The sequence below is a fragment of the Amia ocellicauda genome, chromosome 18 (genome assembly GCF_036373705.1).
Source record: "Amia ocellicauda isolate fAmiCal2 chromosome 18, fAmiCal2.hap1, whole genome shotgun sequence".
Classification (NCBI taxonomy): Eukaryota; Metazoa; Chordata; class Actinopteri; order Amiiformes; family Amiidae; genus Amia; species Amia ocellicauda.
Window position 1 is genome coordinate 27272713 of NC_089867.1, and position 16433 is coordinate 27289145.

Sequence of the window (16433 nt, forward strand, 5' to 3'; positions counted from 1 at the left end):
AGGTCCTCAGGTTGAATGAAAAAAAAAAAAAAAACACCAAAACAAACATTATCAATAAAACCAGAAAAGAAGCTGCAATGATATCATGGGTTTCACTCCAGTAGTCTGTCAGCCCTTTCCTTCACTGAGTTTCCATTGCTGTCCACAGTAACCTGACATACAGTCCAGCATGTTATCTTCTGCTGCTGGTCCCATCGATCACAGTCTTGCTAAGCATCTCCTTTAAAGCTTAGGAGATGCCTATTCAAGATAACACAGACTGAATGCTAAGATAGGCTATAAGCAGGGGTTCACATATAACATGCATGTCTGCACACAGAGCAACTGGTAGAACATGTACCAAGGAGTTCAGCCAAAATTGTGCAGCAGTCACAAAATGTGTCCCAGAGGAACAGAGAGAATATGCTTCTATTTGCTTTAATGGCAGACAAATTAAAATCAAATAAAAAACACCTGGTCCACTTGAGTTTCTGTGGGAACCTGAGACCCTTTCAGTAAAAACAACGTGCCCCCTAGTTATAATCCACCAAGCTCCCACACCGCTCACCTCTCCAATGCAGCCTTCGAATAGCATGCTGACGTTGGCCGGTTTGGGCAGGATGTCGAGGCTCGGGACGCCCCCCAGGTACATGGGGGTGTGGATGTTGAGCCCCTGAGCTCTTCCTGGAGACGACCTCCTGACCTCTCGGGCCTGGTCCACCTTGAGCATCCCGTCTCTGTTGATGCGCTCCGCCGTGACGCGATGCCAGCGACTCATGGCCACCGGCTCCACGCTGCGCAACACGGCCATGCCTGCAGGGAACCAGGACGGGGTTAACGGTGGATTTTGCAAAGTCCAGTTATTCACCCCCTCCCCTTTAGTCATTAGTCAGCTCAGCCCATCTCTTTGCCTCCATGTTTATTCCTCCACAGCATCCTGGTATCGGACCTCCTCCATTTTGCCACTCCACAATGTCTCAGGCTCGGTTCACCCCGTCGAACAAAACAAAGAATACAATATTTTTGGTTCCTTGTGCAAGAAAGAAGCGACGAAAGCATTTACCCGTTCCCAGCTCGTAGCGGAACTCCACGTATCCATCCACCATCGACAAGGACACGAAATCCTCCACCTTCATCTTCTTGCCCCCACTGAAGAACATCAGGCCATCCTGGTCGATGGGCTTGAACTCCAGGTCGATGCGCAGGTCGTTGTGGATGTTGGTGAGAGGAGGGTAGGCTATGAAGGAAGTCTCGCCATCGAAGAGGGGAGTCGTCACCAGGGTGCCTGAGACAGCGGACCAGACAACCAATACGGGAATTTCATTTTCATATTGCGGTTTTAAGTCCTGCCTCCAAATGTATTTATAAAGGCTCTTGATGGGATCCACCCTCGACTGAGACTAGTAAACTGGTTAATACAACCATCTGGGTACATCACTTTGGATGACCAATCTTGAATATTAAAAATCATACATTAATCCTTACAAATAAACATCCATCCATCCAGTTTCAAAACCGTTTATCCATGTGGGTACAAATAAATAATAAAATAAATAAAAATAATAAATACATTCATTAAGAAGATGTTCTAATTTTTTTTAAAGGAACCGGGTGAACGGGTTAAACCCTGCACTGACCGTCCATGCACTTCTCCCCAGATTTGCCCAGATGGCAGCGGCAGTCATAGCCTCGGCCATTGGGTCTGTTGATGCATGTGGCGTCGGCCCCACAGGCCTCTGAGGAAGGAAATGGCTTGTTTTAGAGGGCGGTGGAAAAGCTCAGGTGTCTCCGTTGAACAGGGTGAAAACATCTCAGCGGCGTCACCTTATTTTATTTATTAAATCTTACATCTACTCCATAAGAGTGGCAATCATTTAAACAGTTAGTTTATCATTGTGTGACACATTTCACATCTGTAACTTAATAATCAAATGAATAATCGGTTGAATCCAATCGTGGAAGGGGCTTCAACAAAGAGAAGCTCTGAATCTGTCAATAGACATGTCCTCTGATTTGACTCTTCTCGTCTAACACTAACAAAACTGGACATGATCTGAGGTCTCAGTCTCGTTTGTCTCACTAAACTTTGTGAAAATGTGCTAAACCATTCTCAGGGTGAGGGGTCTTATTCTCAATATCCAGTCTACTGGAAAAGACAGGATGATGCTTCAGTCTATGCAGAAGAGGCTGAAACGATACGTGACGAATATGGAGTGAATTAACACTGGGGTGAAGCCCTGCATTTGTTCAGAGCCGTACCTGGGTGGCAGTGCAGGGCTGAGCGATGTTCGCAATTGCTCCCAGTGAAGCTCCGGAGACATTCACAGATGTAGCTGCTGGTCTCCGAGTCCCGACACACCCCTCCATTCTGCAGGAAGACAGACATAACCATATGTGCTAGTGGAGTAGCTGAGTGGACACTGACCAATGACAGCCTGGATAAAGGCGTCCCAAGACACAGGAACTAGATTGTAATTGAATTGTGAAGAATTGTGGGTCCTCTCCGCTGTGTGATCTCCAAAAGTGTAACTGTGATATTGACCTGTACTCGACTGTATGACTGAATTACTATCTATATTGAGATGTCTTTTTGCAAGCGGACTTGCATGGTTTTACCAACACTTAACACACAATATTCTGTATTTTTAACAACAACGTATTGAGAAGATCAGAAAGGTCTCCAGGTGTCATCTAAAGAGACTGGTCTGAAAGGAGGTGCTCAGAGGTGGTCAGATATTGTAGAGTCAGCTGATGGATGTCTTGATGAAGCAAACATGAATTCAGAGATAGAGCTAGAAGATAGGGCTGGTCCCTTACAGAACCGACTTGAATCTCATAGCGCATCGGATCTTACTTGGCAGGGCCGATCTTTGCAGGTAGGGCAGTTGGAGATGCCTGTGGAGCTGCGATCCAGGTCTTTGAAGATCACCTCTTCTCCCTGGATGACGAGCTGGCGCACGCAGCCTGATGGCAGAGGAAGTCAACAGGAAACAATGAATGTAAAAAATCAACGGCAACTCGGCGTGGCACCAAGATCGCATCTCATATCTCCTGCTCGAGGAGTCTTTGCCTTATACACCGTTGTAATCCAAAGTATTCATGTTTTCCCAATTTTAATCTAAATTATTATCAACACTCTGCTTCTGTAACAATGATATCTTTTCTGAGATGCCCTGATTCAGCCGAAACCTTACAGATTCCAGCTGATTGAACTCAAGAAATGAATGGAGCGGCAGTCAAATGTTTTCCCAAGTGGACTTTATCACAGTAACTACAGTAAAGCGAGAGTATGCATCATGAATAGTAAATTAGATATTAAGCTTAGATATTAATAACTGGCTAGCAAAATGGGCAGGTTGTACTTAAACAAAGTAAATACTTAGCTGTTATAAGAAATACACTTTAAGATATATGAAAGTGCACTTAACAAGCATTAAGTCATGAATCACACAATGTGAACGGGGACGGGGAAGGCATCTTACCCACAAACCCATTCTTGAGGCCTGTGGTTTTGAAAATGCTGTCGTAGTCAGGGTAACCCCCAACATACATCTCCTCGTTCAGATCCAGGCCCTGGAATTTGCCCTGGAAACGAGAGACGTAGAATATTGTCAGTTTATTGAACCGGTCTGGCTGCCTTCTTGCTGTCAGTGTGCAGTAACATGCCGAGTAACACCATTCATCAACTAGGTGCCACTTCCAGTTGAGTAACAGCTACGAGATGTGTGTTGATTAAGGGAAACCAGTTCAAATAACAAGAGGAGAGGATTTTTTTAATTTTTCAGACTAGATGTGCAGAACATTGACAGAATGCCCCAAAAACATGCCAAGCAATTGATGTTGTCAAAGACGAGTAAGTTGTTGAATAGTTAATATTTTTAAATGGATAAATTATGACGTTAGAACCTTCACATCTTAAATATAAAAACTGAAAGGCAGCAATCGACACACAGTGCGCCTTGCCGTTGAACCAGCTGAACAGCTGTAGTACCTGGGAACTGCCGTTAACGGGAGTCTGGTCATCGACCACGATGGCCCCTTGTGTGAGGTTGCGGTGCAGCTCCACCGTGTGGAACTCGCCCAGCTTTATGGGCGTGGGGTAGCGAATGGTGGCCATTCCTGATCCAACGTCAAACCTACACAACAACAACAGCAGATGAGAATCAGTCAGTCCAGGCAGACGGCAAGGACATCAAGGGTTCTTCTCACCTCTTCCCTTCCATTAGGCTGTTGTTTCTCCAATTTGAAATTCAAGAGAAAGACAATAAAATGCAATACAGTGTAACTCAATGTAACTCATACTCTTCATCAGAGCAGCATAGAATAAAAAACACTAACACCCCACTAACACAAGGGGGTCAGCATAGATTTGAATTTGCTTCAGCAAAACAGAGGTTTGCACTTTTGATACAGTCCCTGAGATTCCTGCAGGGAAAGGATCACATTTAAAGCACTGCTTCAATGAAGGGAGAGATGGCAATTAAAAACACTCTAGGTAATTTGGTGAAGATAACATGGTCTTCCCAGAAACCAAGATAGGGAAGTCTGTTAATTGTGAGTCTCTTAATCCAGCTACGGATTTTGATAAGAAGGTCCTCAGTGAGCAATCAAGTTCCCATTATCATGCAGTCAGAGTAGATGTACTGCTTCTAAAGTCCAACCCTTGTGATGTTTGACTACGCCCAAGGCTGGTTCTATGAAACCCAAGCTGCACCCAGAGACGATACCTGAATTCTGGACGGCCTCCCACCAGACCCAAGGAGATGAAGTCAGCTCCTGTGGTCCTCTTCTGTCCATTGTAGATAATCATGCCTAGGCAGCCAAAGGGAACAGTGTCAGTGTGGTGGAGAGACAGTGGTGCATCCCCATCCAAAGCCACAGCTGCTGTCCTGGGATGCCACAGATGGGGGCTCCCCATGCTTGCTGGGAGGCTCGGCCACTGCTTAGAGGTCAAGGTACTTTCTCCAGCGTCTTGCAGCTCCTGCCTGCATGCTCCCCCAGGCCATGCCTCCTCTACATGCACAGCTAACCTCCGGGAAAAGGCAGTCTCTCTGCTCACAGTTCATTCAAACTTCAAGATTCGAGCATAATAGCCAAGCAGACACTGGTTTTCATTCATGCTGATTTAGTTGTTCCTTATGAAGATGCCTATGAGGCCCAGGCCCGGCGCGATTAAGAGTCATACCCACCCAAAGTAATTGCAAATCTCCATTCACACACTTGGTGGCCTGACAGAAGATTCTCCCTTCTGTCTTTTCTGTTCGAATGTGACAATCAAGTTCAGAGTTTTGCAATTCAGGGGTTTGTGCACAAGAGACTGACTGCTGAATGTTAAGTGTGGTGAGTCTACCGAGTCAGTGTAATGGTTCACAGTCATTTAGTCTGATTTGTGTTAAAATACTTCAGGAAGAAACTATTCCTATGGGGATTTGTTTCAGACTTCAGAAAGGTGTGCTTATATTATCTGTTTTACTGTAAAAATACATGCAAAACACATACAAAAATATCACAGTGGTACTATAAACTAAAGTAAATATACTATATATGACAAGACTGTTTACGATTCGTGAATAAATACATTATAAGCCTTTAAACGGGTTTCCTGGCTTCCTTTTGCTCGTAAACTTTTCTATAACTCTTTCTGACCCTCTAGTCAGGTGATCCACTGCCACAACCCCCCACCTGGCTGAAAATGCTCTGCAAGATCATTCTTACAGTTTTTCTTTCAGAACTATAGACCAGGACCATTTAGCCCTCAAAGACAAGACCCCTTAATTAAATAAGATAATTACTTAATTAACTAATGCCTCAATTGGAGATTTAGGATCCAAACTGGATCCAAAATCGGTGTTGGAGACCTCCTATAGACAAGTGCTGTACACAAGCCACGAGTTACACACAACACTTGCAAAGGGAAAACTTTACTGTCAAAGAAGGTTCTTTGACATGGATTTATTTTGACGTACTATAACTTTTCAACAGACCTTTTCACATCCCCAATTGTGGGGTTGAAAGATTGAAGAGATTTATACAGTAGTAAAATCCCTGTATTTGAAAGCTGAGTACAGTCTCTTTAATGCATTGAGAAGTATGAGCAGCCCTGGGATTATTCCATGCAAGCTTCTCACAAAATATTCAAGCTGCAGCCTAATCCAAATGAGCCATTTATGTTTTTGTTTTTAAATCTCCTCATTGTTTGATATAAAATCAGACACTCGCTGGCTCTCACACATGCCTGGCTCTCAAACATCAATCCCTTTATTAGTTTTTTCCTGAGGGACAGGATCGATGCTTCAGGCAGTCTTATGTGAGCACAAGCGCTCCGACTCACCAGAATACAGAATGAGACCTTCAGACCGAGAGAGAGAGAGAGAGAGAGAGAGAGAGAGAGAGACAGAGACAGAGAGAGACAGAGACAGAGAGAAAGTTGGGGGAGAAGGACAGAAAGAAGAGAGGACAAACAAAAAACAATATGTGTGAAATATTATTGTGTGAAAAACTTCCCATGGACAAAGTAGGTTCCTGTTTCTTACTCTTTCTGTAGAACCCAACATACAACAGATTCATTTTTCATTGATTGCTTTTCTCCACACAATCTTATGACAACTTCAGGACTTGAAATAAACATCTTGAAAGGTTACACGATGTGACAACAGTGTATCGATGTGACCGTGCCTTTTTTATATCTTTGTGTCTTTATCTTTTCACTGACTTCCTTTTGTGATTAATAAAGTTAAGAAATTTGATGTCTTACCATCGGCGGTGTCGGGCCTGAAGGTGATTCGGACAGTGAAGGCCTTGTATGAGTTCTTAATGGTCGGCAACGTGAGATAGGACACGGGCGTCTGCGTGAAATAGGGAACCACGCGCTCTGAAGAGACACGAGGGACAAAGAGGTAAAATGTAAAATGTAAAATGGATACTTTCATCGACGCAATGTGGTCTGAACGAGGTGAACACTGCAAGTGAAGGCTCGGCTCACACGTGTGGGCTTACCATGGACCTTCAGCATGGAGAAAGCCTGCACTTTGCCCTGCTTGTTGGAAGCGGTGCACACATATGTGCCGGCATCATCCGAGGTCACAGACGGGATCATCAGGACGTTGTCGTCTTCTATGGCCTTCTCCGGCAGCTCTCCTTCCAGCTACACCGAAAACAGAGGGAAATAAATGCACGTCTGATTACAGTTGGTTTGGACAGTGATGCATGCATACAGCATACATACATGCATAAAGAAAGTTACACACAGTATGAAACTACACTGTTATGCTTCCAAGCGCAGATGCATCTAAAAGTATTGGATCAGTAATAAACTCTAGAATATCACCTGCTTGTACAGATCTATACAACAACATAGAAAAATACAAAACATGTTGTGGTCAAACCTCCAGCTGTAGTTGAAACTGCTGATTGTTTATATTTGCCCTGATTTTGCAAGTAAGTGTCATATTTTGCAGTGAATAGTGAATAATTTTTGCAGAATTCTTCATCTTGGGAATGTGTGGATCAACAGGAGTCTCATAGCTTTCATCTGACACTAAACAAGGTGTCAACTGTCAAACTGTCAGAGTCAGTTCATATAAATAACGTAGTAGAGACACTTTATTAAAAAAGCTGCTGTATTACATTAATAAGGTAAATAATGAATTTAGCTGGAGTCTATTCCCAAGACGACTTGCATGCTTCTCTTCTCCAAACAAGAGACACAATGCTATGAGTATTACGGTACAATTAGTAAGCTGGGGTACAACATTAAACTGCTCAGAACAGTGGGGTCACCTTGGTCCATTTAATCTGGGGGACCGGGTATCCAGAAGCCAGACACGGGAAGACTGCCGTGGAGCCCATTGTGACTTCCTTCACGTCTGGCTGGGCAGCGATCTGGGGAATGGCTTCAGTAGCAAGTAGCAAGGACAGGTCATGATATGGTAGCAGTCATTTAGAAGATGCCTTTATCTAAGGAGACTAACACACTCTATCAGGCTACAAACCTCAATATCTACACAATGTCACAAGGAATTGCAGCAAATGACAGAGAAAATAAGAAGCTTCCTATCACAAATCAGGCAGTTAAACAACACAAATGAGAAAACGTTACAAAGCCCCCGAGCCCCGCAGGGAAACCGAAAGGCCGCTGTACTCACACTGGACGTTGAGGACCACCTCGGACTGCACCGAGCCCACCTTGTTGGTGGCAGTGCAGCGGTAATGGCCGGCATCCGCCTCCTTCACCTGGTCGATCCTGAGCATCCCCCCGTTGACCATGATGTGGGGGGGCAGCTGGCCGCCCACTTTGCTCCAGCTGACGGTGGGCTGGGGGTCCCCAATGGCCTGGCACTCGAACTCCACCGCGTTGCCCACCATCACGGTCTGGACGGCGGTGCGCACATTGATCATCACTTTGGGCAGAGCTGTGAACGAGGCGCCAGAGGACTCGTGAGAGGCTCCTAAACACCCCTGACTTTCCACCCGAGATACAGATACTCTGGGCCTTTTCAGTGAAATCCTGTAGTGTGCGTTTGCTTTGTTATCGCAGTTTGAAATATGTATTTTTACACTACATAGCTATAGGTTTGATATACATGGTTGGCATCTCTTGAGACGCCCCTGACAGGTAATTTCCAGCCCTATCCAGAGCTTTCTTCTTTTAAATTCGAATTCCAAAGGGTTATAAAGCAAACAAATGCAAGATGTAAGTACTGATGAAGTTGTTGTTTTTGTTGTTGTTGTTGAATTGCTCTGATTGTGGTTTAGTTTACAAATCCACTCAGACAACAATATGAGTGTGAGGTGTCTTAACAATAAAAAGCCAATTAAAGGCTGTGCAGTGCGATCTGGAGTGTGGCAGAGATGTCTGAGTTTAGTTTACCATTAATAATAATCATAATAATATGATCAGCATTTTCTTAGACAGCTGTAGAGAGGAGAGTGTGTTTAGATCCAGGCATGTTTTGATCCACAGAAATAAAACACACGCTTAAAGTGTCCACAGCCAGCTGTCAGACAGTGGTGGCGAAACAGATTAACTGACCTTGGATGACAAGCTTGGCTCGGTCCTCAGCCTGGCCGTAGACACTGGACGCACGGCAGATATACGTGCCTTCATTGCTCTGGTCCAAATTCTCTATCCTGCAATGACAGCAGCTCTAATCAGACACACATCGTAACAACAACACACTTTAGATCAGACTGGGAAAGTCTTTCATTAAAGAAGGTCCAGTTTGACCAGATCAACCTCTGTAGTCCGGAAAAGATTGCAAATTTGAGTTAGATATTCAAAATCCTAATGGGGTGGACAAAGCCAACAGCAAGGACATCACCAGCAGAGAAACATTTAGGACTGTAAAGAGGATGCATGTCTTCAAACTAGGACTTCCAGGCATCGGGGACGATTAAACCAGGCCTGCAAGGTTTTAAATGAAACTTGGTTTGTAAAAGGTTTGAGAAAAGTCTCTAGTATTTATATAGGGATTTATTCCTTATCTAGTAATGGGAATAACTGAATCTGCAGGTCAGGAAGTGACCGTTTGTTTTGCAGACCTTGAGTACAGAAAGCCATGTGTGGTTTCAGAAAGCGTCTCCGGGGACAAGAGAATAAAACCACCCCAGTGACGAGAACATGCCGACCTGCCGGTTCACAGGGTACCCATATAAAGCAGACACAACAAGCAAAAATAAAACAAAACTTCAGGAGCTTTGGATGAAACCTAAAAAGACTTTCAATGATGGAGTGTAATGAAGTATTTAGATTTGGCTTGAGCTTGCTTGGCTGAGGGAACGATGGTCTGGCCATGTGGACGAGGATGTGGACCCCCAAAACCAGCCGTACCGCAAAGCAACGAGTCCTGGGAAGTTGTGTTTCAGCCCTGTATTTATACATGCTGTGGGCGGCATTATGGTCTAACCTCTCTCCCAAAATTGTATTTAAAAGAAAATGTTCTTAAAATGGTAGGGTTGACCAACTGACTGTCTCACTCTCTTCCACCGACCCAAAGCCCCGTCTCCCTCACCTCAGCACCCCGCTGTTGATGTGGTGGTTGGGAGGCAGCGTGCTCCCCTCCTTTAGCCAATCGATCTTGGTTTGAACACCCCCTGTGGTGGCACAGGTGAACTCCACGGCGCTGCCCGGCGCCTTCACTTCAATCTGAGGGGAGACACGCACGGACAGGGGAGCTAGAGGGCGAGAGAGAGAAAGATAGCTCAACAATGAAGTCAATTTAAATCATTAAATAAAGAGAGAGTCAGCCAACCACACTGTAGGAGATGATTCTGTGATAGATATGGCGGCCAGATCAATAAGCTACTAGCAACCAAAAAGGCAAGATGGGTTGAATGGCCTTCTCTCATCTGTTACCGATCTTCAAACACGCAAGAACCATTGAAGATGGAAGCAATTTTACTTACAGCTGACAGTGACGGTGGCCAGGGCTTCGGCTGAGCCCACTTTGTTACTGGCGATGCACTTGTAGGTTCCGGCATCGGTGGCCGCAACCAGGTCGATCTGGAGTGTCTGCCCCTGGGAGTCTGCCCTGGCTGGGATGCTGCCGTTGAGCTTGGTCCACTGATAGCGGAGAGGGGGAGTCCCATGGGCCAGGCACTGCAGCCGGATCACCTCCCCCAACCTCACCGACAGGTTGTCTGGCAGGGTGGTGGCATAGGGGGGGCCTGAGGAAGGTCATGAGAAACTCATCATTAATTACATTTAAATCATACAAGATAAAGCCATAGGCATCCAGGGTAATGTAAGTAGATTATGAACTGGTTGACAAGACAAGGAGATATCTCCCATATAGTGTATCCAGTAAAAGCACGCAGGGATTCAGGCCATAGTTCCCCATTGAGTGTGAAGTTAGACAGACAATATGCTGCAGCAGCGATGTTTGATGGAACATATTTTAAGAATGGATCCACTTCCAGCAAGCTTAGCTCTGATGAAGTGCTAGATGAAGTAACGCATGAGAAAGACCTAGGAGTCTACGTGGACTCCTCATTCTACCCATCCAAACAATGTGGGGAAGCAATAAAAGAGGCAAACAGAGTGATAGGGTATATTGTCAAAAGTGTAGAATTGAGAACAAGGGCAGTGATGTTCAGACTGTACAATGCACTAGTTAGAGCTCATCTGGATACTGTGGACAGTTCTGGGCTCCACACTTCAAGAAAGATATCGCTGCTCTAGAGGCAGTTCAGAGGAGAGCAACCAGACTTATTCCAGGTCTGAAGGGAATGTCCTACTGAGAGACTGAGGAACTGAACCTTTTCACCCTGGAACAGAGGAGACTACGTGGGGACTTGATTCAAGTCTTCAAAATCATGAAAGGCATCGACCACATCAAACCAGAGGATCACTTAGTTATTAATGGACATCAAACGAGCACGATGGGGCGAATGGCCTCCTATCAATTGGACACTTTCTAATGTTCTAATGGTCCTCTCAGCAAGGACGACTCTAAATTCATATTCAACACCTCCAACAGTTTATATAAATGCAAATCAACAGAGATGAGGAGCCGACTCTGTCAGTTTAAGACTTCTTCAGCTTTAGAGTCTGGGAAAACCCTAATTTTGTCTTGATTTGCACTTACTCTCCACATCAACCATGATTGTGACTTCGGCAGTGCCGAGGGCATTGGTGGCATTGCAGATGTACTGTCCAGAGTCCTGCCGCCCGATGCTGGGGATTACAAGGCTGTTATTGACCACTTTGTGTTGCCAGGGGAGAGGGGCCCTCAGCTTTGACCACGTGATGGTTGGAGTTGGATACCCTGGAAGAAAACCATACAAAATGCATTACAGTTGGAGGAAGAACTTGAGAATCCACAAGAATTTTAAAATACAAAACTCATTCAGAATCGGGTTTTAAACCATGGTAGGAAGGCAGTAAATCATCAATAAATTAATAACTCTGGGACACAACACTGAGATTTCACATGATGACTGATATCAACACTGATGACCTATACCCAGTTGTGGCCTTTAGATAAGTGAGTCCTGTTACAAAATATTGTCCACTCTTGCAATATTTGCAGTGTGATTTCCAAGAGTCTAAATGCTGGTTACAAAGTTGTTCATCTACGCTGCCTAATAAATTATTTCAAATAGTTCATATAAAATGCATCCACTTCCTGCATTGTCAGAAATCCAATGAAGTGTTTGTGTGGCGTATGTTTCTTTAATTTAATTCTGTGACCAATGTAAGAAAATCAGGCCAGCAATATCTCCTTCTTTTTTGTCTTCCCACCTGGATACAGCATGTCAACACATCCATCTCAGGTGTCGGTTTCAGAAAGGGAACGATAAACAGACTCTCCCCTGACACTGAAGACACAAAGACCGCCTGGGAGAGAAAGGGGTTTACCAGTGGCGGAGCAGTGCAGCGTGGCGGTCCCCCCCTCGACCACGATCATCATGGGCTCCTGCACAGAGGCAATGGGGAAATTGGGAAGGAGAGGGCCGCCCTCCACCGTCACTTCCACCTTCACCTCCGACGAGCCCTCGCTGTTTCTGGCTAAGCAGGCGTAGGTGCCAGCGTCCTCCGGGCGGGCCACGAGAACCTGCCGGAAACCAACACCCGGTCAACAACATCTCTGTTTCACTCTGCCTTCAAACTCTGGTCAGTTTGATCATCTCTAATGACTTTGTCAACCAGTCTGGAGTCTCCACTTCACTTAAAAAACTCAGCCCACAAAGATAACATGTGTAAAGCTTACAGGACTTTGGGTGTACCTGCCGGATCTACCTGAGGATAAAAATATGGATACAAATAAATACTGACACGGGTGACACAACCACTTTTCTTATCTCGGAAGATATACATATGTTTTTGTTTGGGATCCACATCGTGTTTTTCTCTCTCATCCTATTTACGATTGCAGATTCATGAACTGCCACAACTCCCTGCTTAATCCGGAGGACTCAGACAAAGCTAGCATCCATTGAAGACTAATGTTGTCAAACCCTGCTAGTTTTAGCACTGCCAGCCCATGGGTTGCCCACATCCCAGCTATACGAGCCATATTTATTCCCAGCTCCTCACTGCAGTATGCTCAGTAGTAAACAGGAGAGTTGAACTCCGTTATTAAGCCACAGACCTGCATCACAGCGTTGGCATCCATCGGCACTGGGCTGGTCATCACGAGTCTCCGGGCTGTGTCCACCCTGTGCCAGGTAACTGAGGGCCGTGGCTCTCCTGTAGCCTGGCACTCCAGGTTGATGGGGTCACCCACCTTCACCTGAACCGGACCGCTGGGCGTCACAGTCACTTTGGGGGGCACTGGAGACGGACAAACTTATTTAGGCCAAGAACAAGCACAGCATTATTCAAGTCATCGAGAGCTCTCCTCACAGTGTGTCACGGTTTTCAATCCCACTGTGACTCGACCAAAGCAGGACAGGAAACAAACATCTACTCCTTGGAAGCCCATTAGAACTCAGATGTCAAGCAAGGCTGGACCCTATCCAGTACTGCGTTTGGCTTCAGTGAAAGGTGTTTTATATTACTTTGGCTAGATCTCATCAAGTCTTCTAATATGTATACCCACAGTTTGAAACAGAACTGTCAATCAATAAGCATTACTGTCCTAAATCCATGTCTTTCAGGTGAAAACAGGCGAGGCAAGACACCCCCCCCCCCGCTGTACCTTTCACAATTAGAGAGACGATGCTGTGAGTTATCCCATACAGGTTGCTGGCCACACAGCGGTACGTGCCCTGGTTACTGGGGCGGGCGTTCGCGATGGTGATGACCGAGCCGTCGGGTCCAAGCTTCACGTTATCTGGGACAGAAAGATCGAGAGGGAGAGAGAAAGCGAGAGAGAGAGCGAGAGAAAGGATTCAGAGAATGAGTGGAGTTTCTCACCTGTTAACAAGTGTTATTCTGGCAATGCTGTGTGATGTTGTAGTTTGGTTGCATTTTAATGCAAAACGTTATTTGGTTTAAAGCCGAGTCTTGACCTGATTGTCACAATACAACAAAGCATTGTAAAAAACATTTGCCATTTAATTAATTTCGATATAGTTGCTGATCAATATTCTTCCTCCTGTTGTTACTAATACATTATCTCAAACTACAGTGACTGATTTAAAGAAGTCCAGCAAAATAACACTATAGAAACATTCACTCGCACATTAGTGGTGTATCTCGTGTCTTCATCTGTGATTTTTAAACTTAACTGGATGTAAAAACACAAAAAAACTAAACCAATACGATTATGGGTAATTTATTATATAATAAATATCCATATAAATCCCCCACAATTAAGATTACTACATCAAGTAATAATAATCATTGTTGTAATTGAATTATAATAATAATATCCCTAACTGTGTCTATTGTTTTAAAACTAAAAAAGCCAATAGCCTCTTCAATTACTCAGTAATGAGGAAACTTCAATAATAAATAATAACCATATAATAATAATCAAAAGGCTAAAGTAAGGCTAGGCTATGGTGTTTCAAACTGTTTCCTATGCTAGAGATGTCTTGTTCATTTGAAAGACTGCAGAAACGGGGTCAGAAGGACCATTTCCAGCCTCCTCTGACCCATTACAATTCGTTTTATTTTACCTTCAAGGGGCTGGTTGTTTGCCAGCTTCCACTCCAGCCGGACGGGCTGGGCGCCACTGTAGACGCGGCACCGGAAGCTGGCCGAATCGCCCTGGCGGACTGCGGTGCTGTGGGGCTCGATGGAGATGATGGGGCTCTGCAGACCTGCGCGGGAAACACGAGTGCTGACACTCTTTAACTAGGACTTAATACAAAGGGTCGGGTAAGGTCTGAGTTAACACCTCCTTTTCTTGAAGAGGGGAGGAAACAAGACACCTATCCAAAGAAGCGGAGAAGTGTCAAGTTATTTAAGTAAATTAAAGGCTAAATTTATAAATACAGATATATATTGTATATAACATTGCTTGTTTGACTTTAATCCATATTCAAACTTATGAATTTGCTTTTTGAATTGGGCACAAAGCTTCTGCACACCTGATCAGTCTATTCAAGACATAGGGGATAGGGGATAAGGGCGTAGGGGATAAGGGCGTAGTAGGGATAAGGGCGTCTGCCAAGAAATAAAAATAATAATAATAATAAAGGCCAATAAGAAATCAAAATAGTTCCAGTTGGTCTTGTAGACCCTGCTAACCTTCTCACACCTCCGACCTCTTGTATACATGCCTCTACAGACTGCTGATTGCACTTTATTCATTGTGTTCCCACTTTTCAATCCGGCCTGGGCCTACTAACAGCGCTATTCAAAAATACAAGACAGAGCACCGGCAGATTGTGAGGTCACAGCACAATTTGGCGAAGGGGAAACAGACTGGCAAGTGCCAGGCAGAGGTCTCAAGACTTCAGTGAACCGTGACCCCGTGAGTAGAGACACGGAGGAGAACTCAAACATGGGAGACTCACGTGAGGAGCTGGAGACGACGGACACCGACACAACGGCCTGCTGGACAGTCTGACCGCCGTCCACGCGGCAGACGTATTCCCCGCTGTCCGCTTCAGTGGCCTTCAGGATGCGCAGCTTGGAGCCCACCACCTGGAGCAGCCAAACACAGGCGCGTGTTTCTCTAATAACTGTTAACAGTTGCCTAACTGAATTCGTTCACACAACTGAGGGGGGTTAGGGTGTTTCATTCATGCTAGGGGGGGCCCCGACGGCATTCGTAGGGGGGACTGCAGGGGAGGCTCAATTCAGGGAGGGAGACAGTACCCACCACATTTTTTAAGAATAAAAATGCATAAATAAGACGGTAGCAAACCCGGAATGGCTTTATAAATAAAAATACACCAGTGACTGAGTCTGCGGGTGACTAGGGAAGGCATATAAAGTGCAATTCAACTGTCAACCTGATGAACCCGATTCGGGGGGGCAGTGTCGTCCGTACCTGGTGATTGGAGGAGAGGAAGCCCCCCACGCGTTGCCAAGTAATGGAGGGAGGGGGGTTGCCCGTCACAACGCAGCTCAGTTCCAGCATCCGTCCTTCATGCACGGAGGCTGTCGAGGGCTGGATGGTGATGGGAGTGGAAGGTCTGTCCACTAGAGGAAGCAACAGGCTGGTGTGAAGGACAGCTTCACAAAACTGGCATTTCAACCTCTGATGTGTCCTGAACGTGTGGCCAGTATTTAATACTTTCAAGCCATCATCGACATAGTTCAGTCATTAAGCTACACTCCTAGTCTAACACAGGGTTTCCATAAAGAGATATCCACCGCTGAGGGACACAGCCCAGGAGCCCTCACCTCTGACGACGGTCACTTCGATGGGAGACTCAGAGGAGCCGATGGAGTTCGTCCCGACACACAGGTAGATGCCGGCGTCGGCGACTCCGATAGAAGGGATCACTAATGTGCCGATGTCCGTCCTCTCTACACGAGCCTAGGGGGGCAGGGGACAGTGAGGCAGGGTACAGACGAGAGTGTTCACTCAAATAAAGATTCACAATCACTCTTT

General features: G+C 45.4%; 1 protein-coding gene across 11 annotated transcripts in view; it reads right to left on the reverse strand.

Moving 5' to 3' along the window:
• Window positions 1–16433, reverse strand: part of hspg2 (heparan sulfate proteoglycan 2) — a 156965-nt gene that overhangs the window by 12137 nt on the left and 128395 nt on the right. For 9 of the 11 annotated variants that reach the window (XM_066691145.1, XM_066691144.1, XM_066691142.1 and 6 more), the window contains 24 exons: window positions 16223–16358; window positions 15867–16018; window positions 15388–15517; window positions 14545–14688; window positions 13620–13754; window positions 13071–13252; window positions 12338–12533; window positions 11565–11744; window positions 10384–10644; window positions 9990–10152; window positions 9011–9108; window positions 8124–8390; window positions 7759–7871; window positions 6976–7123; window positions 6734–6850; window positions 6311–6328; window positions 4707–4791; window positions 3971–4115; window positions 3462–3564; window positions 2834–2943; window positions 2239–2347; window positions 1617–1715; window positions 1043–1264; window positions 548–792 (listed from right to left, as the gene is read on the reverse strand). In XM_066691145.1, coding sequence (XP_066547242.1) covers window positions 548–792; window positions 1043–1264; window positions 1617–1715; window positions 2239–2347; window positions 2834–2943; window positions 3462–3564; window positions 3971–4115; window positions 4707–4791; window positions 6311–6328; window positions 6734–6850; window positions 6976–7123; window positions 7759–7871; window positions 8124–8390; window positions 9011–9108; window positions 9990–10152; window positions 10384–10644; window positions 11565–11744; window positions 12338–12533; window positions 13071–13252; window positions 13620–13754; window positions 14545–14688; window positions 15388–15517; window positions 15867–16018; window positions 16223–16358 — 3558 coding nt within the window. The remainder of the gene's footprint in view (window positions 1–547; window positions 793–1042; window positions 1265–1616; window positions 1716–2238; window positions 2348–2833; window positions 2944–3461; window positions 3565–3970; window positions 4116–4706; window positions 4792–6310; window positions 6329–6733; window positions 6851–6975; window positions 7124–7758; window positions 7872–8123; window positions 8391–9010; window positions 9109–9989; window positions 10153–10383; window positions 10645–11564; window positions 11745–12337; window positions 12534–13070; window positions 13253–13619; window positions 13755–14544; window positions 14689–15387; window positions 15518–15866; window positions 16019–16222; window positions 16359–16433) is intronic. The other 2 variants (XM_066691148.1, XM_066691140.1) reach the window with 1 other exon arrangement.